This window comes from Acanthopagrus latus, chromosome 19 (genome assembly GCF_904848185.1).
Source record: "Acanthopagrus latus isolate v.2019 chromosome 19, fAcaLat1.1, whole genome shotgun sequence".
NCBI classification, from domain to species: Eukaryota; Metazoa; Chordata; class Actinopteri; order Spariformes; family Sparidae; genus Acanthopagrus; species Acanthopagrus latus.
This window is the reverse complement of record NC_051057.1, coordinates 6,279,345-6,303,024: the sequence shown is the minus strand read 5'-3', so window position 1 is coordinate 6,303,024 and position 23,680 is coordinate 6,279,345. Positions and strand designations below refer to the sequence as shown.

At 45.7% G+C, this 23,680-nt stretch overlaps 1 protein-coding gene across 4 annotated transcripts in view; it reads right to left on the bottom strand.

Annotated features, from left to right (window-relative positions):
• Positions 1-15,601, bottom strand: part of mkxa (mohawk homeobox a) — a 30,376-nt gene extending 14,775 nt beyond the window's left edge. For 2 of the 4 annotated variants that reach the window (XM_037078298.1, XM_037078301.1), the window contains exons 1-5: positions 15,463-15,601; positions 13,890-14,093; positions 11,074-11,233; positions 7,600-7,753; positions 3,199-3,549 (exon numbers count right to left, since the gene is read on the bottom strand). In XM_037078298.1, coding sequence (XP_036934193.1) covers positions 3,199-3,549; positions 7,600-7,753; positions 11,074-11,233; positions 13,890-14,093; positions 15,463-15,527 — 934 coding nt within the window. In that variant the 5' untranslated portion in view covers positions 15,528-15,601. Of the gene's footprint in view, positions 1-3,198; positions 3,550-7,599; positions 7,754-11,073; positions 11,234-12,631; positions 12,821-13,889; positions 14,094-15,462 lie in introns of those variants that run through there. The other 2 variants (XM_037078299.1, XM_037078300.1) reach the window with 2 other exon arrangements.
• Between the last annotated feature and the right edge of the window lie 8,079 nt (positions 15,602-23,680).

The following is a 23,680-nucleotide window of genomic DNA, read 5'->3' as shown; positions in this document are numbered from 1 at the left end:
ACGTCTGACTGCCCTTTGTAGTCACAGATAACACTGTGGGCTCAACAACAGCCAACTGGCCCATTAATGGACTTTAAGCCAATGGGACGGTGGTTGCCAGGCACGCCACTTTTTCTTTGACCAATCAAAGTTGTTTCGTGGGCAGGAATTCGGCAAAAGAATGTGCCAAAAGACACAGTTTGTGCTCTTTGTTTCAAGTTCAAATTCTTTTCCTCCCTACTGAAAATGTCAGACATTTTTTTTGGGAAACATTCAGAGTTTAAATCTTACTTATTCTGTCCCCCCCCCCTTTTTTTTCATATAATTGATATCTCTTCTGCTACTTGGATTTTCTCTCATCATGACAACACAATAGAAGTATTTGTGGCAGAGAATTGTGTTCACTACAAAAATATCTTGGGGGGGTGGGGAGAAGTACAGAGGAAATGATGCAAACCTGAGCTTCAAATTATTACTGTCTGCCTCCCTCTTTGATTTGCTGTCTGCTCCTGCGAGATCAGATGTGGAATTAAAATTTCATTTTCTCGACTCTTCTTTTCTTTTCTTTCCTTTCTTGTTTCGACCGGGGCGATCGGATCGGAGGGCCCCAGCAGGTGTTCGATCCCGTGAGTCAACACCGCCTCGGAGAACTTTCCATGTGTGGATTCAAAAGCTCCTCTTGCATGTAACAGAGTAACACTTCTGTAAAGGTGCCAGAGCCTGAGAAATCCAAGAGGGACACGCCAGAGCCAAGAAATTATATTAACCATAGAGATAAAATAGTTACTCTCTATTAAAAACAGCAGGCCGGCCAGGTGAATTAATCCTTTTTTTGGGATTTGTCTTATTAAAGTCTGGTACGGAGCGAGTTATAAGTCTCACTTGGTCTATCCGTCTCTTTCTTTCCTTCGCCATCTGTGAGTCCCAGCAGGTGCCTGGACGTGAAAAAGCCTGATGGTCGTTCAGGTCACAGGGTTTCAAGTTTTCTGATCGGGAGGACTGTAACCGTTGCGGCGGTTGATGCATTTCATACCCCCCACCCCTTCCTCCCCCCTCCTCCCTCCGCCCTCCTTAGCACTCAGATAATATGAAACACATTTGTCCGTGCGAGGACCCTCGAATGAAACACAATAAAACCCGCTCGTCGGCCGCACCGAGCACCTCGTCCTCGTCCTCTGTCACTCTGACACCTTCAAACCTGACCATGCTCAAGAGAAAGTGAAATCACCACTATTGGTTTTTTTAAACACAGGCTCTGCGCTCTCGGCTGAAGAAGAGCTTGGACGGATCCGACCGTGACCGTCCACAGCTCAGATGGGTTGCAGGCTGCAAATCTCTGGAGCACGCATTTTGCGGTCTGCGAGGGCCTGGCACTTCATTTACAGTTAGGCGAGCGTCTATGACATTACTGTGCAACATTTTTAAATTTTTCCACTTTGAAACACGAGTTCGCCGGCTGCCTTGGAAATGTGAAATAACTGGGCTCAAAGTTGGCTGTGACCTGAAATGTATTACAAAGCCGAGAAGAGTTGACTGAAAGAATATAAGTTGCCAACAATTTTGATTATCCACTGATCATTTCAAGCAAATATATCAAAAATTTGCTGGTTCCAGCTTCTTAAATGTGAGGACTTGCTGCTTCTCTTTGTAGTTCACGATAATAAAGACACATCAGGGCTTGGACTGCAGGTCAGACAACAGAAGCAGTTTGAAGTCTTCACCCAGGCCTGTGGGAAAATTGGTTGACACCTTACAGACTACTTAATGTATTAAGGATGAAATAATGTAATGAATGTTATTAGTTGCAGCCTTTGCTCCAGGTAATTTATTGATAACGAACAGGACACATATCACACTTTCATCATGGCTTCTTTAACTTGAAATTGCAAAAAAGGTTTGGCCTCTCAAAACCCACTACACATTTTCAAATAAATATATATCTTTTAAAAATATAAATTCAATCAACTACAAACAATATCTTTTCTTTTTTCTTAATTCTTTACTGTTTAACAGTGATTACACGCCATTTATTTCTGTCTACATCTGGTCATCATTTTGCAATCCGAGCCCCCCCTCCTTTTTTTTTCTACTTCAGTTGGCTATCATTGATTTCAAAGTGGTTTACAGAGTTGAATCCAGCCTAAATGAACTGCTGTGTGACAGAAAAAAAAGCCCAAAATAGAAACACATGCCAGTAATTAAGTCCGTAAGGCGACACGTTGTAGGTGTCAAGAACGACAGAACAAATTGCGCATGAACACACATCCGGAGAGAAAGAGACAATAAAACAGTAGCTTCGACTGGCTCCATCTCACTCTGGAATGTGTTTTCCATTCTGTCGAAATATTAATCACAGAAAATGACTTCCTCTGGAGCGAGCGAGTGCGAGGCCCGAATACCTCCCGACTCCTCGGATCGCTGGCGAGAGCATCGGCAGCAGAAGTGCAAAAGACAAAAAAAAAAAACAAGTGACCCATATCGAGGGATTCAGCTTTGTTTTGCGTGGCGCTCGTTGCGTGGTATTTTTATCACAGCTGCTTTTTTTTTTCTTTAACGGTGGCGTTCGCTTCATGTCAAAAAAAGAAATGCATGCTCTTTTTTTTTTTTTTTTTTTTACGCAGCCCAAAAAAAAAAAAAACAAAAACACAGGCCGCTCGCCTTCGCCCCTGCTCTCTCAGCGGGACCTCATGGCGGGATCAAAGGCATGCCAAACAGTAGTCTGAAAGTGAGCGTGTTCCACATGGCCTTGTTGTGTCTGGCCTGCTAAAGCCTGGTCAGAGGAGCTGGCTGGGGGGAATTCCTTCTCTGTACTGGCTGCGGCGTTTGAAGTGACAGGACATGGGCTCCTCTGTTGTGGATACGTGGGTGCGTGTTGATGTAGGCCATGTCTATTTTTTTTTTTTTTTTTTTGAAGGGATCAGGTCCCACTTTCAGTAGTCACGAAAATCACAGTTGGCAAATAAGTTCAATTAAATGAAAGTAAGAATGAGGTGGAAGAAAACGGCGTGAAATGGCAGCAGGGGTGTCATACAGAGAGAGAGAGAGAGCGAGAGGCAGGAGGACGGCTAGAGAGGCAGACAGTTGGAAATAATGGACCAGCTGCAGGAATTAAAACAAAATGTGCAGATGGAGGGGACAAAAAAAGAACAAATGTGAAGGATGTCGTGTGTGCGAGGGAGACTCTCGAAGGGAAAGAATGCAAGAAATGTGGCTCCTTACCAGCCCGATAAACAAAGTTCGCCTCAGCCTCGGAGGAAGACGGCGAGAGCAGCTCGTCGTCGTACTCGTTGGAGCTGAAGGAGCCGGAGTGGTTCCTCTTGCGAGCGTCCATGACGGCGTTGGCCACCATGACGTGGTGCAGCGAGTCGTTCAGGTAGCGGTGCAGCAGGCTGCTCTTGTACTTGGGGGGGGACACGTAGTCGTCGGTCAGCGAGGCGGCCGAGCGCAGCCCCGCGCCCATGCCCATGGCCATGCCCACCATGGAGGAGCCCTCCTTCTTGATCACGCTCTGGTACATGGGTTTGGTGAGCTCCTCGGGGCCACTCTGTGTCCTCTGGGGGTTGTCAGCATCTACATCATCGAGGGGAAAGGTGACAAAAAAAATCATTTCAATGCAATTGAGACATTTTCCAAGCAAAGTCTGTCCGAGTATTTCTTAATATTTGTAATGTCCTGTTCCCTTTTCTGTGAGTAATTCTATGTAGTCTCCCTGTTCTCATAAAACTTAGATTAGATTAGCATACTCAGTAGGTCATTACTGAACACACTGATCTATTTCAAATCTTGTGCAATTCTTTGTAGACATGTGGTTGTGAATCTTTTTTTTTAAATGTTCATTTCAGAGTTTAATGTTGTAATACACTAGATGCACATAGCAATCACAAGCACTTCCTTCAGCAAAGGGCATCTTTCCAAGGGTTCTTTTTAGTCACACCGATACCGTCTTGCATTTCTTCCTATTACATTCTTCTGTGCCTTCACAGAAAAAAAATCTGTGCATAATTGTATGAAGCTTCTTGTGTTTTCATAAAAAATGTCATAAATGAGCAGATTCAATCATGTCGTCCTCAAGTAGAAGATTTTTAAAACACCTCCGATAACAAAAAAAAACAAACCTTTGCATCAAATCATCTGAAATTCCAGCATTTTCACAGTATATTTTTTTAGTATTTAAAATCATCCCCTATAGACATCTGTTGTACTTAAATATAATGTCATGATTGCTCGCATTGATGTGCGAGTATGTTCAGCATGATGACATCACAGTTTACGGGTTACATTTTGTAATGCGCTGGAGCACAGAGCCATAACATACATTTCCTTCAACAAACATTCTGTGAACTCCTGTGCAATGCACGTTGATCCCCGCTGACTCGGGGTCTGCTTATTTCCAGCTAATCGCAAGTCTAAGTACCGAGGCAGGGGGACCTGGTGCCCCTGCCCTCCTGTTGGCATCGCCTCAAGAGCAGAAAGCCCAGCCGAGACCTAAGACGCATTAGCAAACCGTGGCGGATGGTAGACTACTTCCTCTCCATCAGGAGCACATTGCCCCTCCGTTCCCCTGCAGAAATAAATCATTTCCAGGGTGCTCTGCAGCCGATGAGATTGAATTAAAGCGCAGGTCCGTACCTGATGAAAGACACGGGGAGGGAAGATAAAACACGGCACTGAAAAACCAGATATCCTCTGGCAGGAGGAAAATCAGGGAGAAGTTTACTCTAGTTACTGTCCCTGCCAAGACTGTGATTTTGTAATTTGGGAGGTTGGACATTTGATTCAGTCTGGGCCAAATTAAAATTATAGCTCCCACATATCAGAAACACATGGAGGTAGCCGACTCGCTCTCCTTCCCCTGAGCCTTCCGAGGCAGAGTTCGGTGAGCGCTTCAGGATCTCCTGCTAAACCGCACAACTGATAATAAATCCGACCTGTCATTATAATCCCAATGAAAGCATTCATTTACATCCACGTCTGCCACCTTTTTTTTTTTTTTTTGGGGGGGGGGGGATAAAACTTCCTCTCCCTGCACCTACTTGACAGCGCGGCCTCTCCAGATCCCACGCAGGAAAACAGCGCTCGCTCTCCCTCGCTTGCCACCGTAGCTACAAAACAAGCTGGACCATTTAAGGACAGTAAGAGGAATGTACGTCGAGTCAGAGGGGTCAGGTCTGGCCCCGTAAATAGCCCCTGGAACAAAAGCATAGGCTTAAAAACATAATAGAGGGCCTTTAGAGCGCGGGTCAGAAGTGGGAGCAGGCTGCGGACAGCTTCATAACCATAATGTGACAGAAAGAAGAGTCACAGAGATATACAGAGCCTCCGGTGGTACAGTGGCCTGTGGCGGACACAATGCAAACACCATGCGCGCATTCCTCCTCCAGCCACACGCTCAGCCTCTCCCCCTCAAAAATTTAATTAGAGATCCCTGACACCACAGCGCTCTTCCTCTCTGTTCGTCCTCGCGCTGCATAAGTATGCATGTTTCATTCTTTTTTTTTTTTTTTTATTTGTTTTTGACCATGTTTTCGGCTGCTGTCAGTGAGTACAAAAACCTGTTGCTGTAAATACACGGCTGACAGAAGGCTGCTCATTTTCAATTGCAGGCTGGGAGACAGATGTTGGCTTAGTGGGGTGTCTTAATGACAGCGTGTCATAGCCCGACGGCCTCGACGTCTCAACGTCGGGTCGCACACTCGCCATTTATATATGTCCAGAACACGGCTCTGCGTAGCATCAGCCCGCTCTCAGGACGAGCCGTTGGCCTCCGTTCATGTCATAATGCTAGACTTGAGTTTTGGGGGCACGAAAAGTATGATGTAAGGAGCCTTTCTTGGTCACTCTGTACAAAGAGCATCGGGGTCAGGACCAGAGTTTGAATTTCCAGCTGAACTCACCATTCTAACTGCGCCACTTTTAATGCGATCATCCGTCAGATTGATGGATAGAGCAGCTACGCAAATGGAATGTTTATAACACGTACGTATGTCAGATCCTGTCAATCACAGCAGTGTCATGAGTCAGAGTCAGACGCAGATTCAAGAATATTAATGTAGCACTTCCCTAGGAGGTAACTATAACCTCGGGCTTCCTGCTTTCCCATTAACAAGCAACCGTAACTGAAGAGGTGAAAGGTCACAGACAGGAAGTGATAACTAACACTGCTGTTGTCTGTGAATGAGGGAGAAAGACTTGATAAGTAAGAATACTGACAATGTCTGACTACAACCCTGATTCCTAACAGTTGGGGTTCTGTGAAATAAAACAGAATCTGATTATTTGCTAATGCTTTATTACATATAAATCACATCATTGATTTTTGATAATATGTGCTTAATTTGGAATTTGATGGCAGCAACAAGTCTCAAGCAGATGGAGACAGTGACATAAAAAGACTGTGATATTTGTGGAACGCTCCCAAAACACCTGTTACACCTGGAACGTTCCACAGGTTCACCGCTAACAGGCGACAGTATCATGATTAGGCGCGAGAGGTGCGTGCTCAAAGGACCTACAGACAAGGATGAGGAGGAAGGTCCAGCACTTTGCGAGACACATGATTGTGTCAGGATGTAACAACAGAGCTCAGGGACACATCGTAACACTGCAAAAAACAGCACTCTGTTTCTACTCGTGTTTTACAGTGTCCCAACTTAAAATCAGGTTTGTAAAACTAATTTTAAATCAGTACTTGACCGATTAAACACAGGAGGAATTTCTTAAACGTGACGTGCATCCAGTTCACGCCAAAATAAATTGCCTTTAATGTCTGTCCATGTGTCTGCGGAGGATGTCGCAGACATGAGGAGGAGGCGCACAGTAGCCGAACGGCAGTCCTGTGCGCATATTTCTCTCTCTCCCTCCCTGCCTCTCTTTCTCTCTCCCGCTCTCTCGCTCCTTCAACAAGGAGCAGAGGGAAAAAAATCGTTCTTACTGATGATTATCGAAGGCTAAGGAAAAGGAATGGTTGGCAGTAGCCACGCTGGACACACACGGGCAGGGGAACAGTGCAGCCGTCACGCACTACACGACACTACACAAGCAGGCGGTGTGTGCCATGGGAAAGTATCATGTAATCACAATATAAACTGCAGTCATAAAGGTCTTAGAATTAGGTTTTGACACAAAGCTAGGGTTAAATGTGTAACCATTCTAAATACAAAAAGCTTCTCTTTGTGAACAGCCTGAATGTCAGGGATGTGCATTTTTTAGTTTGCCCTTTCAAAACAGGGTACAGAGGTACTCCAGCAGTTTAGTATGGTTGTATTGTATCATAGAATTAAAGGAAGGGGACTCAAAAGATGGGAGACGGATTTAAAAACAAAGTTAAAATCTTTGTTGGAGAGGCTAAGACATCCCTATTTTTAATCTCGGGCTCCAAAAGCTGTGCACCCTACGATTCCCACAATGCAACACAGCAGCGTCTTTCATTAAACACTCCTTGGCTCCTACATGCACGCTTTCTTTCAAACTCCACGTTTCCAGCATGCAATGTTCTAAGTTCTAACTAAATAGTCTGCGGAGCTCTGGATAGTTGAGCTGTGACACGGTCGGTTTGTGAATTCTCTCTTGTTATTTTACTCAGACTCAGACCTCTTTCACTCAGAGGAGAAGGAGCCGTACCTTCTGAGCAGCTGTCGTCGCTGCTGACGCTCAGCCTCTCGGCGTTGCCCTGGACATATTTGTTGTAGAGCTTGATCCTGAGCGCCCAGCTCAGGTCTGGCTGCCTCACCGTATTCTTCAGCCGCCTCCTGGCATTCGCGAACCAGTTGGACACCTGAGAGAGAGAGAGACAGAGAGATAGAGAGAGAGAGAGAGAGAGAGAGAGAGAGAGAGAGAGAGAGAGAAAAGAGGGAGCAAATGGACAGATATGTTATTGTTTTGAGTCCAAACACCTCCACATCCATAGAAAAGCAAAGACTATCCCTTATGAAAATGTCTGCTCTCCGCCTGCCATCAGTCTCATTCAGAAAAACCAAGAGAGACTCGAGGCAGAAGACAGAAACAGAGTCAAGTTGCAGAGCGGCTCTCTGAAACTGAGCCTCGAGAAACATCCCAGACGCTCTGGAGAGACATCACAGCACGCATCCTTTCTGTCCCGGTGCCACGTAGAAACATTTAACACCCTCCCGAAGGCCGCGCCGCCAGCAGATGCAACGTTTCATTAACGAATGTTCCGACCAAGATGTACGTCCCCGGTGCTTATTCTGGCCCCACGCTGCCTCCCTCCGACAGTACTTTTTTTTTTTCCAACAGTGTCCTCAAGACGCAATAAAAAAGACACTTGAGCCAGCGCTCTTCCTTTCACTAGGAAGGGAGACCATTAGATGTTATACTAGAATAACTTTTCATGCTCAATAGACTCCGAGCAGCTTACGAAGGGGCTGGGACAAGGGGCCTTATGCTAGACTACTTATTTTTCTGATCCCCTCTGTCAGTATTGTGTTTCTCATTAACCAGGAACATCCCACATCCCTATTGTCTCCAGCTGTGGCACTAAAGGTTGAAGGCGGCAGTGAGTGCATGCGACTTGGCCAGAGGGGAGGCGGGATGAGATGAGGCGAGGCGTGGGACGGCCCGCTAATGGCGACCGGAGGAGAGACAGCTGTCTACATGGTGAGAGCAAAGGAGACAGGGTGGCACACCCGCTCAGATGACACCCAGAGAGATTCAGAAAGAGGAGGCACCCAGCTGCCGAAGCGGCTCTCTCACCCCGGCCTGTCTGCACTGTATGTACCGTGGAGGAGACGGCATGCAGGCGCTGTGATGGAGAGATGGCACACCAGCGCAAACTCCAGAGAAATAATTTACGACATCTACATGGAAAAAAAGGGACTGTTTTGCTAAAACATGACAGATTTAGTTGCTTGAAACACCTGGTGCCAGGTGGGTGTTTCCAGGGAAAACTTCACATAAAGTGATGCAGGCTACATTACTGGCAGCGGCAGCGGCGGTCTGTTTGGACTAAACAGTGGAAGAACTGGGTAGCGCTCAGCCTCCGTGACCGGGGAGGCGAGGAAAAGAGCGCCGCTGAGGGCCGCGCCAAATAAGTATTTTCGGGTTTGATCGTTTTGTTGACGATTTGCTCAATAATCGATTAGTTTCAGAGTAGCTGCAGAGGGAGAGTTCACCCAAAAATTCCAATTCAGTCACTGTCCACACACCATGCCGATGAAAAGTCAGGGGAAGTTTTGTGCTTGACATTATTAGAAAACAGCTGAAGTAGATGGGGAGTTATTAAAAAGAAAAAAAAAACAAACAGAAAAAAGACATAAAATGGTTCCGTACCACTCGTCTGGCTTGATCAAAGTCTCCGGAAGTCAAAATCTCCATTATAGCTGCAAAGCTAAAAGCGTTAGCACGAGCTCGACCCCGGGGTGAGCCTATAAATAATGTCTGGGTCTCTGAGACTCGGAACACACAGGGCAAGCTGTATGGAGACACTTCATGCTTTTTTCCTGTCTTTTATTTTTATTTTTTTACGTCTTTAAAACAATTCCCCGAGAGTGTTGCAACATTGTTTTCCTGTGAGGCCGCAGAAATGTTCTGTGGACTACAACGCTTCACCCGTCCATCCGTCTACATGGAGGTGAGCAGGTATTGACTGAATTTTCATTTTTTTGGTCAAACTTATCCTTTAAGTTTAGCTCAGTGCTAAAAATATCAGAAAAGAACACAAATCACACGATCCCAGATGTCAGGGTGGAGCCTTCAGTAGCTTGTTTTAAGAAGTCTAAACCAAAACCCATTTATATGTCACTGACAAAGTTATCAATCAATTATCAATGTAGGAATCCATCGGCTATCGTGACAACGGTTTGGCTGATTTATCTCTGCATAAATGCATTTTATTCAGACTGTTCATCTGCATGCAACCACAGCCTATTCAAATATGACTGGTCAGTACTATCTGAACTACAAACTGACTACAAAAAGGAACCAGAACACTCCCCACACGAAAAGTTTGCCCAAGATTCTGGATTCACATGCAGATATCCGTCAATAGAGATGAAGTATGACCATTTCCTTTCAACCAACTCTTCAATTAGTCGACTTAATATCTTTCCGTCTGAAAATGAAAACAGCCCGAGTAAAAAAAAATGTTTTAAAAACTCAGCAGGCCTCCGTCGTGTGGAAAAATCGTCATCAACCTCTTCAGTTTCCGTGAAAAAAATAAAAAATAAAAAAAATAAGTAAAATCATCGCCTGACCTCTGACACCGCTGCCGGTATTCCGATGTCAGCATCGGTGTGTGTGCATGCGTGTGTTCGCCGATGTCCGACTCAAAGCATTCCTCCGCACTCCGCTCGCCCTCCCCAAAACAAACAGCTCCATCAGGCTCCCAAAAATGAGAAACAGATTAAGCGCCGTGGCCGGCTGCCCGAGAGAGCCGCCGCAGACTGTGTGAGGCCGTATCAGTGACCTTGTCAGCCAGATGATACTGTACATACACGGCCCGACGTGCCAGACGCGGAACAAACTCGTACTCTGCCGGCGGGTTTTCCCTCTCAGTTGTCATTTTGTCAGCAGTCGGGTCGGAAAACACTTTGCTCTCGTATTGGCAGCGGAGGGTGCAATAAAACTTCAATTTATTTGTAAGTATAAGTAAAATTAATTAGTGATTGGGAACCATCGAGGGGCCCCAAGATAAATAGGAGAATTCACGAGAAGAGCCAACAGGAGGGAAAAGGGAAATTTGCTACACAGAAGTAGGTTTATTTTTCTGAATTTTCTTAGGATATTCTGAAGTTTCTCCTGTTTGTACATCTATAACTCAAAGAAAATGTGACAAATAAAACCACTTTTTTTTAAAGAGATTATACGTCAGCTGTAGCATCTGGATGAAGGTAGAAATATGACAGGCATTAACCACCACAGCTCAAGATGTGAAAACACTTTCTACTCACAGCCTCTTAACTCCAAACTACAAGCAGGAATCCTGCCTCCCAGCCCTGATCAGACAGAAACTCCATCACAGAGATCCAATCTCACTTCCCCGCCCTCACTGATCGCACTGAAAAATTAAGAAATACCTCACTTTTCCTGGCATGTTTTAGCCAGGGGGAAAAAAAAAAAGCAGGCAGAAAGCACTCTCACCTGGACCAGGGTCATTTGCGAGCCGAGGGCCAGCAGGATCTTCTCGGTCTTGGTGGGGTAGGGGTTGTCTCGGTGCTTGTAGAGCCACTGCTTGAGCGGCCGCGCCATGTCCTGCAGGGCCTGGCGCTTGTGTCGCACTTTGCCGCCGCTGGGACGACCCCTGTGGGGGAACAGGTGGACCGTGAGCCGCCGGACACAAAACCACAGACCTGCTACGACATGGCACACACATGCACGCATGAAACCTTTATATATAGGGACACTTTTAGGGGACACTTTGACCTCAATCTGGACTTTATGGTGTTTTTTGTCGAGGATGTTTATTCTTTTTCTAAATAACTCTTTTAAAGCGTATCTTATAACGAACAAACATGCGGGATTTAGTCTTTCTTTATGGATTTATGAGTGCTGATTGGACATGTATATGGCTGCAAGTGGATTTCTTTCACTGTCGATTCATTTGCAAGTTGATTTCATGCATCACCGATGACACCAAGCAAAAACATGGGACTGAGGTGACAAAGACGACACTTTTTTTTGTTGTTGCTCAAAAATAATCAAAAGAAAAACAGCCACTGATTTTATTCCCTTGATTAAACCCCAGGCTGTCCTCGCTCACACGTGTGTGCACATTCTGTATTCTGTAACATGATGCTGAGGATAACACCTCGGTGAGGTTAAAATTCAACATTTCCCCCTTTTTCAAATTAAAACGAGAAAAGAAGAAGAAAAAAAAAGGTCTGGTTTCCAGAGCTGTAAAAGAAAAGCAGGATTATGTTGTTTATTGAAGTCAACCAAACAACAGCGTGCAGCTGCAGGCAGGGGCCCGACGGGCATGATGTCTGAGCACGTTAGTCATGAAGCGAACACTCCACGCAGCATGCAATTTTCTCACCCCGAGCTCTGCAATTAAACCCAGAGAGGCTGGATTAGACGAGAGAGAGAGACACTGAGAGAGAGAGAGAGAGAGAGACAGAGAGAGAGAGAGAGAGAGAGAGAGAGAGAGAGAGACACTGAGAGAGAGAGAGAGAGAGAGAGAGAGAGAGAGAGAGGGCCACTCGCAGTTTATTTTTCATTACGTGTCCCGCAAACCGCCAACACGTTGCAGTGAAACAAACAAAAACACCTCTGCTCCAGGCGCGCAGTTCTGCCAGATTAACATCTCGCCGCCCCGGGAGGAGTGACTGAGGAACAATGGGTCACAGTCACAGCCAAAGCCATCACACAGATGGCTGACAGAAAATCTGAAATTATAACTTCTGGTTTTCCTTTTTACAGAAAAAAAAGAAAGAAAAAGAAAAGTCCAGAGGATGCTGTAAAAACACCGCAGCAGGAATATACCCCGACTAAAAATAGATCTATTCCAAAGTCCCAAATCAGCCACTCACTGCTGATCTTTTAAGAAAATTAATAAATAAATATTGTCGTGATAAAACGCCTCTATAAATTCATCCCTGCAGAACAAGGACACCCTGTGAGGGTTTGCTTTTTCTTTTCTTTTTCTCCACTCATTTCTCACTGAAGTCCGTCTGGTGGTTTTGCTGCTCCTCCGTCTCACCTCAGCTCCAGGTTCTCTGAACCTGTAGATGTCAGTATGGCGCTGCGCTCTGCTCCGCTCCTCCGTTTATCCCCCCCACCAAAAAAAAGCTCCACTGACAGCAGATGTAACATATTTCAGTCTAACCTCAGTTCTGCCTGAGGTTCGTGTTCTACAAATATTTTCCTTGTAATCTAGATCGGTATGAACATCCGAAAAGGATGTTTCAGTGCGTTCTGTAAGGTGCTTCAAACACACACACACACACACACACACACACACACACACACACACACACACACACACACACACACACACACACGCCTCTGTTTAATAATACAGTGTTCTTCATTAGAACTGGTGCTTCCCTTGAGATGGAACATTACAGCCACAGAGGTTCATGACATTTACTCTTACTTTTGAAGGTTACTCCTGGAGGAGATTCCTTGAGGTCACTGCGTGCTCTCTCTCTCTCTCTCTCTCTCTCTCTCTCTCTCTCTCTCTCACACACACACACACACACACACACACACACACACACACACACACACACACGTGCGCAATTAACATTTCAATAACGGATGACAAATAATGGAGTTACATGACATGTTCGGACAAGAAGGAGAATAAAATAAAAACACATGTTCCGCAGACAACACTCCGTCGCTCTGTGATTGGCTGGACCACACAGCGAGCTGAAGGGCACATTTACGCACTGGAAGCAGATGGAGACCTCTACGAGACACGCTACTGAACACGGCGGGCTTATTAATTCTATTATTTATTTTTTAATTTTTAGAGAAAATTAGCTGTGAACATCAACACCTAAATGAGGACCAGATTGGGAAGCGGCACACGCGGTAATTCCCCTTCATCCATCAGATCCTGTTGCAATAGAGCCACGTGGAAAAAAAAAATCAGGTGTGTGTCTCAGCCGCCAGATGAAAAGAAGAAGTGTGTACGCACAGCTGCAGCTACCCATTCAAAAATCCAATCACCAGTCATGTATACACAGCACATATTGACCAACAATGTTAGTTTTCAGCAGAGAAGCCCTGTCAGAGCTCTGATGGAGATGGAGAGACAGCCACAGACTCCCTGATGACAAAACCACCACTGTTGTCCACTCCTGACTGAAACCATCGCACACCTCATCACAAAAAAACAAAAAACAAACCAAAAAAAACCCCTAAACAAAACACGCTCCATTCCATCCACATTTGAACACAAGGCGACACGTGCAATTAAAGGCAAGCAAAGAGGAGGAAGCTCGACGTACCCGCTCCGCCTGTGCCTGATGGCCTGGTTGTCTCTGATGGTCTGGCTGCTGGAGAGGAGGTCCGGATGCTGCCCGTCGATGACCTCCAAATAATTTCTGCTGCTCATTTCCACCTCCTTCGCCTTCTCCTCGAACAGGACCTGGCTGCTCAGCTTGTTAAACACGATGGTGTTCATCTTTGGCCAGATAGTCCCCCCAATTTCTCTGATGTCGAAAAATTAAAAAAGGGGGAAAATATATATATATATAAAAAAAATCTCCCTGGATGTGTCACAGTGTCCCAGTCTCTCTCCTGTGGAACGAGAGTGGATACTGTAGGATGTGTGAGACACTGATGCAGTCTTGAAACAGAATTATGACATTGGGTTGGTGATGATAAGACACATGACATCCACTTTAATATCCCCGGTGTTAATTTCTGGTAACCATTTAAAATCATTTCTGGGAAAAGGGGGGGGACCTTTCGCATAAATCATCATTTGAACACCTTATCTGTGGCGTGTGGTCGCCTCGCGGCGGGATGCGCCTCCTCATATGAACGCACATGTATCGAACAGCAAGAGAGATTATCTTGGAGCTGGAGCGAAGCCAATGCGTAAAAGCGCAGCGGTTGTGCGTCACTGTAAGGTCGCTCTTCGTAAACATTTACATCTGCGACTCCAGCTCAATGCAGAGAGTTAGGATTCATTTCATATTACAGATACATTTGGGAACATGTTTTAGAAAATCAGTACGGACAGCAGGTTCACTGTGGGCAACATGGATAAATATATTTACTTATATAAGAAACAAAACTTTGTTCTTTCGTAAGAAACTCAACTTTTCCAATTTTGTTATCAACTCGGGTACATTACAGGACTTACTACAGTTACAGTCTTCAGACTCGGTGCTGTGGATTGTAAAAAAAGAAAAAAAAAACCTGCCTGGAGTATTTAAAAAAACAAAAAAAAAAACAAAAAACAAACAAAAAAACGCTTTCGAGTTCCAGTTCAAGCATCTCACACAGTTCAGCTGTGCCTCCTCTGCGCTGCGCTCCGCTCCGTCCATAAAACTCCCGACTGGTTTATTTTGACTCGTTCTCTCTCGTGTTAACGCAGAAGCGAGCAGCCACGCACACTCTGACGCCTTGACATCACGTGTTTCTCCTTCAGCTTAAATTTAAATTTTTTTTTTTTTTTTTTTTTTTACTCCTAACAGGTTGATTATTTGAATCTGTCAGGCGCACGGTGATGTGGTGCCACCGGCAGCAGCAGCAGCAGCAGCAGCAGCAGCAGCAGCAGCAGCAGCAGCAGCAGCCTGACCGCAGCCCACCCTGGAGTGATGTCCAGAGTTGAATCGTTCTAATTAAAGACCATACTGACAGTTCATTTACACTTCTGATCTTTAAAGTTGAGCTTTAAATGAATGAGGATTAATGTGAGAATAAACTCAGTCCTGCTCATTCAAAATTGGCTGTAGTGTGTGTCGATGGTTTTATCCCTCACCACATCCAACTATATTATAAGTGCATTCATTAAAAAAAAACAAAAAAAAAACAATTGTGAGTGTGTGTGAGTGTGTCTCGGTCAGTTACCTGTCCCGGGCCCCTCCTGCGTCTCTCTGCTGTGTACAACAATAATCCTGTTTCCAGTCGCCCATTCCCCGCTCACATGTTCCCCTCCTGAGATCCAGAACTCAAACCTCACGGACGGCCGCCTCCTCCTCCGCTTTATCCAGCGGCCTGCGCCGCGCCGCCCGGGACTCTGAATAGCGCACCCTGCTCATGTTTCCTCGCACGCAGCCCGAGCCTGCGAACATACTGCTGATGTATTAGGCCCGTTCCGGGGTTCGAGAGCAGCAGACAGAAAGAGAGAGAGAGAGAGAGAGAGAGAAAGAGGAAGGGAGGGAGAGAGAGGGGAGGCACCACACTGCAAAAAGTGGGCTGTCATTCGAGGTGTCCTGGGGTAGAGTTTGAAAAACGCTGCTTTGGTTAAATCAAACTTGTGGGGCTGCACCTCCAGCGGTGATGCTGCTGTCAAGGGACTCTGTGGACAAATTACTTCATATCAATAATGCACTTTCTCATGAAGCACACTCTATAGTCCAGGTGATGTGCGCCAAATGGGAGGTAAAAGCATGAAACTGGGCAGTTTGTGGTGCGGAACATGTTCAGATATGGAGCCATGGATGCCATTTCGCTGTCCGCCATGTCTGGATTATGTATTTTGCATCACGTCTCCCTGTTTCTTCTCTCTTTTGTATTATTCTCTACATTGCAGATCAATACCGAAGACATCCAAACGACGAAAGGGAAGGAACGCATGCGGGATTATGCAGTAAACAAGTGTTGAACCAGATTATGTTTTCTATCCCTCAAAGCAGCCACCTTTTTGCTTCAACGACAGCTCTGCTCGCTCTTGGCATCCTGTCGGTCAGATTCATGAGGTGGTCACCTGGAATGGTTCTCCAGCCGGTCTTGAAGGAGCTCCCAGAGGTGCTGAGCGCTCGCTGGCCGCTCTGCCTTCGCTCTGCGGTCCAACTCATCTCAGAAGCCATCCCAGTTGGGTCAAGGTTGGGTGACCGCGCCAAGTTTGACCTTCGCAACGTTGACAAAAATATAACCCGCGGACTGATTTTGTCAACGTGATGTCGTCACAGCCCGGCAACTTCACCACTGCTTGTTTGAAATGAAGCTGGAGGCTATCCTGAAGACGGGATCACACCGGCTGTGACGCCAACGGTGCAGTGGAACAGATGACATTAGAGAACGTGAGACATACTTCATGTTTCGTGCACACAGTAATTTGTACCGTCCTTGTTTGATGTGTAACCGTAGTTTCACTTAATTTTGATTGGCTGCAGACTGGCCGTGTGTCCGTATGGCAAGCTGCCCCTCAAACCAAGTAACGCTTCCTGTGTCCATGCTCGGCGTGTGTCCGCTCTGCCGCAGGCCGAAGAGGACGGTGTGTTTACTGGGAATAGTACACCTGGCATTCCGCTGTTTCACACCAGTCGCCACAAAAACACAGACCCAAGCAGATAATCTGACAGAATTTGGTTAGCGAGTGCAGTCGGATACAGCTGAGATGCTCCATGAGGAAATCTCTGGCAGAACCTCTTTAAAGCTGCTGTGATTAGTTGTTTCACTGCGAGACAACCAAACGCAGCAGAGTGTGTGTGAGTGTTCTGAATTTGTGGACTCTGAGAAGTCGATTTATTTTTGCATTTTGAAACAGTATCCATTTTGTTGTCATTACACGTGTACATTCATTAATTCTTTATCATTTTCTTTTTGAGCAGCCCCCTCAGTCACCTCATCCTGGTGGCAGGCCTGTGAATTTTTCTCAACTAAAATGTAATGTTCTTTGCAGTTCCTTTTAGGTAAGTTACCAATTTCATATTACATGTCTGATTAATTATTTAATTTTTAGTCACTGTATTGTCAGGGTTCTACACAAGTTCTACAAAACATGCATGCAGGCATGATATGAAATGAAAAATCAAGTTTGAAGATCGGTGGTCCGATCCATAATTACTGAGCAGTGCTGGGGGTAACAGTACAGTAATATGTTTGTGTGACTGAAACAAGCTGTATTTCGTGGGCCTTGTCACATTCACCCATTCATACACTGATGGCGGTGGCTGCCATGCAAGGGGCCAACTGCTCATCAGGAGCAATCTGGGGTTCAGTAACTTGCTAAAGGACACTTCGGCACGCAGCTGCTAGGGGGAGCCGGGGATTTCAAAACCAGCATCCTTCCAACTACTAGACGACTCAGTGCTAGTTGTGTATTCTGCCACTGGACAGAGGCAGGAGAAGTGTTCCTCCCTGCTTCTAGGTCTGTGTGCTAACTAAGCTAAGCTGTGCGATGTAAACAAAGCACAGGAATTGAATTCAGGAAACGACTGTTTGTGTCCGGCGTGAAACCAAAGGCAGAGTTATTTTACTTAGCTTACAAAGTGAAACTGCATCACTTACATAACATAACATAAGTTACTTCGGCACTGTAGACACATTCGTGACTGAAGTTGCAGAAGTAAACAGAAGTTCTCCAAACAAGTGAACCAGCGCTGGACCTAAACAGAATCCTCCGACCACATCTGCAGAACTTGTCACGCTGCACACAGAGGACAGTGTTTTAATGCTGAAACAAAGTCACTCAGTGGAAATGAAACACTTTACAGCCCCTTGCACTGCGAGCGGAGACTGAATTAAATCCATGACCAAGTGTCTGCTGCAGAAATACTTTACAGTGTGGTGAACCTGTTTTGGATGCTCGTAAAGACTCCGCGATGTTCCGTCACTCCGGGATCACACCTCGGGCGGAGACTTCGTACCTGAGCGAAGCCGCCCATCTTCTTGCTGCCGCTGACCTTCTTCATCCTCGGGCTGCCTGAAGCTGGAGCTTAGATCAGATACACATCAGTGGTCTGGCAGCAACAATTATCCCATCAGAATCCAACCAAACAGAACAAGCTTGGTTTGGTCCCCTTCAGAAAAAAAAAAAAAGGAGATTCCTACTGTATATAGCCGCGCCACCGCTGATTACTGTCGATGCACCCTCTCATTGGCTTCCATTATAAAAGCTGTCACATTATGGGCTCATGAGTCATAGGTTCTGAGGTCCTAAGCTGTGTGTTCCCTTGGGGTTTATCCAAGGTAGTGATTCGAAGGACATGACTAAGCAGCAGGAGCCATATGAAGGGTTTAGAATCCGTGTAATTATTGTTTATTTGTGCTTATTTTCATTTAACAGGGGAAGCTAACTTTTACAAACAGCTTGTGCAAACATGCTATGAATGGCCCAGTCGTGTAATCACTTTAATTAAGGCCGGGGAGGGTTTATTTACCCAGGTTCTACACAATATGTAAGTCTTCCCCGTTGCCTGAAGTGAACTTGTTACCTCGCGTGACCCTGTCTCCGTTAATCGGAAACCTTCCCCGCGAAAAACGCGGAGGCTCGCCACAGCGGCGGCATCTCTTCAATCTCAATCCGTCTTCCCGGCAGCCTCTGCTTTGACTCACCCCGTCCCCGCTGCCTGTTGTCGAGTGTGGGCGGACAAAGCGATTCAGCAGGTAAGGAGCGCTGCATAAATCATGATGTCCCGCTTCGCAGGGGTCGGTGGCAGGCAAGGGCCCTGCAAGCCGTCTCAGTACGCAGCTCTGTTTCATCTCAGGCCGGAGTTCGTGAATTACCCTGGCATCTCCTTGTCTCTGTAGCTCCGCTGCCAGGGTTGGACCAGTAATGGTTTGTGAAGCCTGGCACCCACACCAATATAATAATATTTTCAGCCTGAAGTCGCAGACGGCTGAGATTGTGCAGCTTTTGACAAGTCTTCTGCGAGTGACACCACATTTGCTTTTAGCTTCACCTGGTAGCTGATACATTGATTTATTTAAAAGTTTAGGCCTGAAAACAGTGTTCCCCACATCGCTATGATGTGATGATGTCATAGTGATGCCATCGGGGTTTGCAAGAATTATATTTGTATCACCATCCCCCGCCTCACTGACTCCTCCAAAGTCTCTTAAATTACATCAGCGTTTCCCCTCATTTGTGTCTTTTCCTTGCATTATAGTCCCTCCGATGACAACGTATGAAAACTATGTGAAGAGACAACGAGGAAATGTGTCTGTGTGCTGAGATGTCTTTGTCTCCAAGCCTCATGTAAAGCTGCATCCACCATCTCATTCAAACGTGCCAGATGTATGGGGAGTGTTCATGCATGATCGCGTTCAGCTGCAAGTTTTGAGATTTATGTTTTAAAGACAGGTGGAAATAACGTCTCTTCATGTCAATCTGTAACATAAATCTACAGGATCTACAGTAAACTCAGTATGTATTATACACATGTGTTAATCACTCTTGTATTTATTTATGTTACATCTACTGGAGTTCATTTGTAAGTGGATTTGGTCTGACCTGCCAGAGAGGTGGTCGTAGTGAGAGTTTTACTTCCTTGCGCTCGTAACATTTGTTTTCTTCTGAAATGTCACTCTGACCCCTCTGTGGAACACAAAACACACCACTGACGGAGGCAGCCCACATTATTCTCAAGAAATAAAATCAGCAGTCAAGACTCAGCAGGAGAGAAAGATGAAGATCAACATTGGACAGCCTCACACAGAGGACTCGTGTGTCTTTTATGAGACTGTGAAAGTCCAAATGAAAAAGCAGACATTCATCACACATTGTGGATCCAGCAGAAAACACCCTGGTTTTTTTGTTTTTTTTGCCTCGGGGTACTTCATCATTCAATGCGTATTAAAGATCTGGCTACGAAAGGTGGCAATTACGTGAAATCAGTGTTAGCTTAGTGTCAACACCTTACGCCATTACAATCCAAATTATTTTTTAAAAGCCCCGTCTCTGCCCCCATAACGTGCCCCTCATTTAAGTTGATGTTTTCGCTCTGGACCTGGCTTTAATTTTGCCATGTAAACCAAGGAGAATGACATACTGTAGCGCACGGACTGCTTACAAAGACGCAGACATATTTGTTCAATATATTGCCAGCTTTGCTGGAAAATGTGACTGAGTAGAAAATTTGCAGGTTGTTTAAAATGACCCAATTACTGTTTTTCAGAGGGGCTTTAAACACTCGGGACACTAATCAGCGAGTGGAGACGTGTGCTGTCTGTCCGCGTCGACTGAGGGTCAAATCAAGAGTCAAAACCAAGTGCCATTGAAAGTCACTGAGATTGCTCCTTGAAATTACAGTGGGGAATAATTGCAACTTGGAACACCCAATACTTTTTAAACCCTGCCATCCTATGTTGCCGCTCCAAAAATGGCTTTCCAAGAATACACAAATGGCTACTAAATAGGCCAATACCACTTCACAGGGAGGAGATGCCAGCTCAGCATCCAGTGTACATGGAGAGGTGATGGATACATCTGTCAGAGAACATGCTTTCACTGCGAGCCCTCTGATTTTCTTGCATTGTTGATCCAAGTGGAAGTCAGACAAAGTGTGCTCTCCGAGCCGCTGGGCCTCGCCAGAACCACTCACTCAGGTTAGAATAACAGACGCACTCTGATGTAGTTTGTAATGCCAGCGTGAAAAAAAAAGATTCAGTCAAACGTGTCAGTCAGGAGCGTGTCATCGCCTCTATAATTCTGGTCGTACTATCTTCGGCTGCTGGATCTCCAGGTATTTTTCTTTCTGAGTAGACAGTTGCAAGGCTCCGAAGTATTCGGGAGTGCTCGGGCAAACTGACAACAGTCAGCTCGACTGGAACAGCGGGGTTATTTATGCAGCGTGTGGAGCGAAAGGACATTTGTTAACGTCAGAATCTAAGCTGAGGGTTCAAATGGAAGAGAGTAACAGTCGCATATAAACACACGCCACACCAAAGCATTAAAAAAAAGGGGGGAGGGGGGGTTGAACATTTTTACAAATATTGCTCCTAATTCCGCGAAGAAACCCAAGCCGACAGCGTCTACTACGGTCCTGTGCTCTGCTCTCATGTCTGGGAGCACGCAATCAGTTACAGATTTAAATAGGATGTTCCATAATGCCTTGCTGATGATTTGTTGATTTGGTGCTATTCCCCTTGGTTGCATGTCTTCCCCCCAGGTCCAGAGTTGTGATAGCTTGATGAAAAGATTGTGATGAAAACACTGGGATAATATAATTCTTGGTGGGGTGCCATACAGAGCTCTCAGGTTGGTTCGCGATCCAGCGGAGGGGAAACCTGGCCGGGGCTTATGGCTCACAGCTGTGCAGCCGCGAGCGTGTGCCAACTCATCACCGTCTGCTGTGTGAGGAACTTGGCATTTTTGAGCATCTTTACTTGACATTATCCTTTCGTCTGCAAACGAATATAACTGCCTGCTGGCTACCACCACCCTGTCCTCTCCAGTTCGCCCATAACCGTGAGAACGAGGGGTCCAGAAAAAGGCTTTGGGGCGTGCAAAAAAAAAAAAAAACAACTTCTGCGAACACAAAGCCCGGAAAGTACGGCGCACATCACCGCACGACGCGCTGCGAGGAAGGTCGCACAGCGATCAAGACGGCAAGTCAGCGCGCTAGAAAAATACATTGTTGTTCCTCAAAAAAAAAAAAGAAAAAAAAAAGATGCCTTTGAGGCCAATCAGCGTGATCCTAAAAACTGAGTCATACCTTCCAAGTTTCATCAAATCAGAGCAATGGTGTCTAAGATTTCGCAATTTCCTCAATTTCAAGGTCAGCGCAGAGAGAGAAGCTATGATCTCTTAATGTGGTTGACAGGCATATCCTACAACCCCATGCCCCCCCCACCCCCACCCACCTCCTTCTACCTTACGCTGACTACAACAAGACAGACATCAGATCTTTGCCGCGAGTAACGACTGTTTCATTAGAAATGCGAAGATGCTGAGTGCTGGAACAGTTCAGGATGAGTCAGGGATGAAGGCTGCGCGCAGACCGGCCCCCAATCTGATCCGGCTCTCGCGTTCATCAGAGGAAAATGTCAGGGTGTTGGGAGGAAAGAAAGTTGCGCTCTTGAGTGTACTGCAAATTATGGCTCGTACAGTTGTAAGGTTCTCGTCAAACCAGATGTACAAATCAATACATGTGTTTTTTAATTTAAAAAACTAAATTATGATTGTGTCCTTGAGTCTCATGAAGCCACATGCTCCACCTCGTGCAGTATGATCGAGCTGTGCAAGCTGTGTCGCTCTCTCAGTGTCCTCTCTCTATAGCTTTCTCCTCCTCCTCCTCCTCTCTTTTCATTCAGGATCCACTTTGCCGGACCACGGGCTCCTGGGAACCTCCCTCTCCTGGATGCTGACGTATTGACAGACCCGGATCGTCACACCCTGGGCTCCGGTGGATCATTGCTCTCCACTGTTTGACTATCTCCTCATATCGGTACCTCTGTAACATTTAATGCCCCATCTTTTCTTTTTTATCCTTTATTGTCTTGCGTGGTCCGTCCTCTTCTAGGTCACCATGGTCGGCCTGCTCAGTCTTCTCCTGGATCCACGCACTTTACCCATATTATGTAATTATTTGTATTTGTATATTTTGCCAAAGTTCATTTTAGCCATCTCCACTGGAATGGAGATTTTGCTGCAATTTTGCCATCTTTAATGTTGGTGTGAACTTCAGTCTATAATGCAAAGATAACGTCTACTCAGCTCACCTGGCGCATACGCAGAAAAGTTTCTAGCTTCGAGGTTTACTTCCTGGTTATGTTGCCCACATTCATGAATGTGGGCCAGCAGGTTCCTGCTTGGTTCATAGACTTTTCCATTGTGATGACATTACAGCTTTTTAAATCACATTCTCTGGACCAGAAGGAGGGTTGACAAATTTAAAACCTCCGTGGATCAGGAGCTAGAAAGAGTCACAGCTGACCTGTTTGCAGTGCGAGGTGTCCTGTCAACAGTTCTACAGATGTCTCTTTTATAATGGTGCTCAATGGGGAAAAATGCTTTTTGGGCCACAGGGGAATTTTTTTTTGCTGCAATACCACAAATGGCTAACCGGCAAAATTGGAAGCCAAGCTGAGACACCATTGCCAGGTCCAAATCATAGATTCATGCCTAAAACTAAGGCCACGGTTTGGTCATTGTCGCAGGCAGTGGTGTGAAAGTAGCACTGACATTATTTTATGTGTGCAACTGAATGAGCCTTCAAATTTAAGATCTTTAAGGCGTGCGCTGTTGTCCTCACTTATACAACACATCACTTGTTTAAGCTTATTCTGCATTATTCACATTTTCTGCCGGCAAACACATAACTGTATGTTTAGAAGTGATCATAGAGGGAATGATTTAATTTGAGCAGACTAAAGTATACTCTGCACTCAGTACATGTAT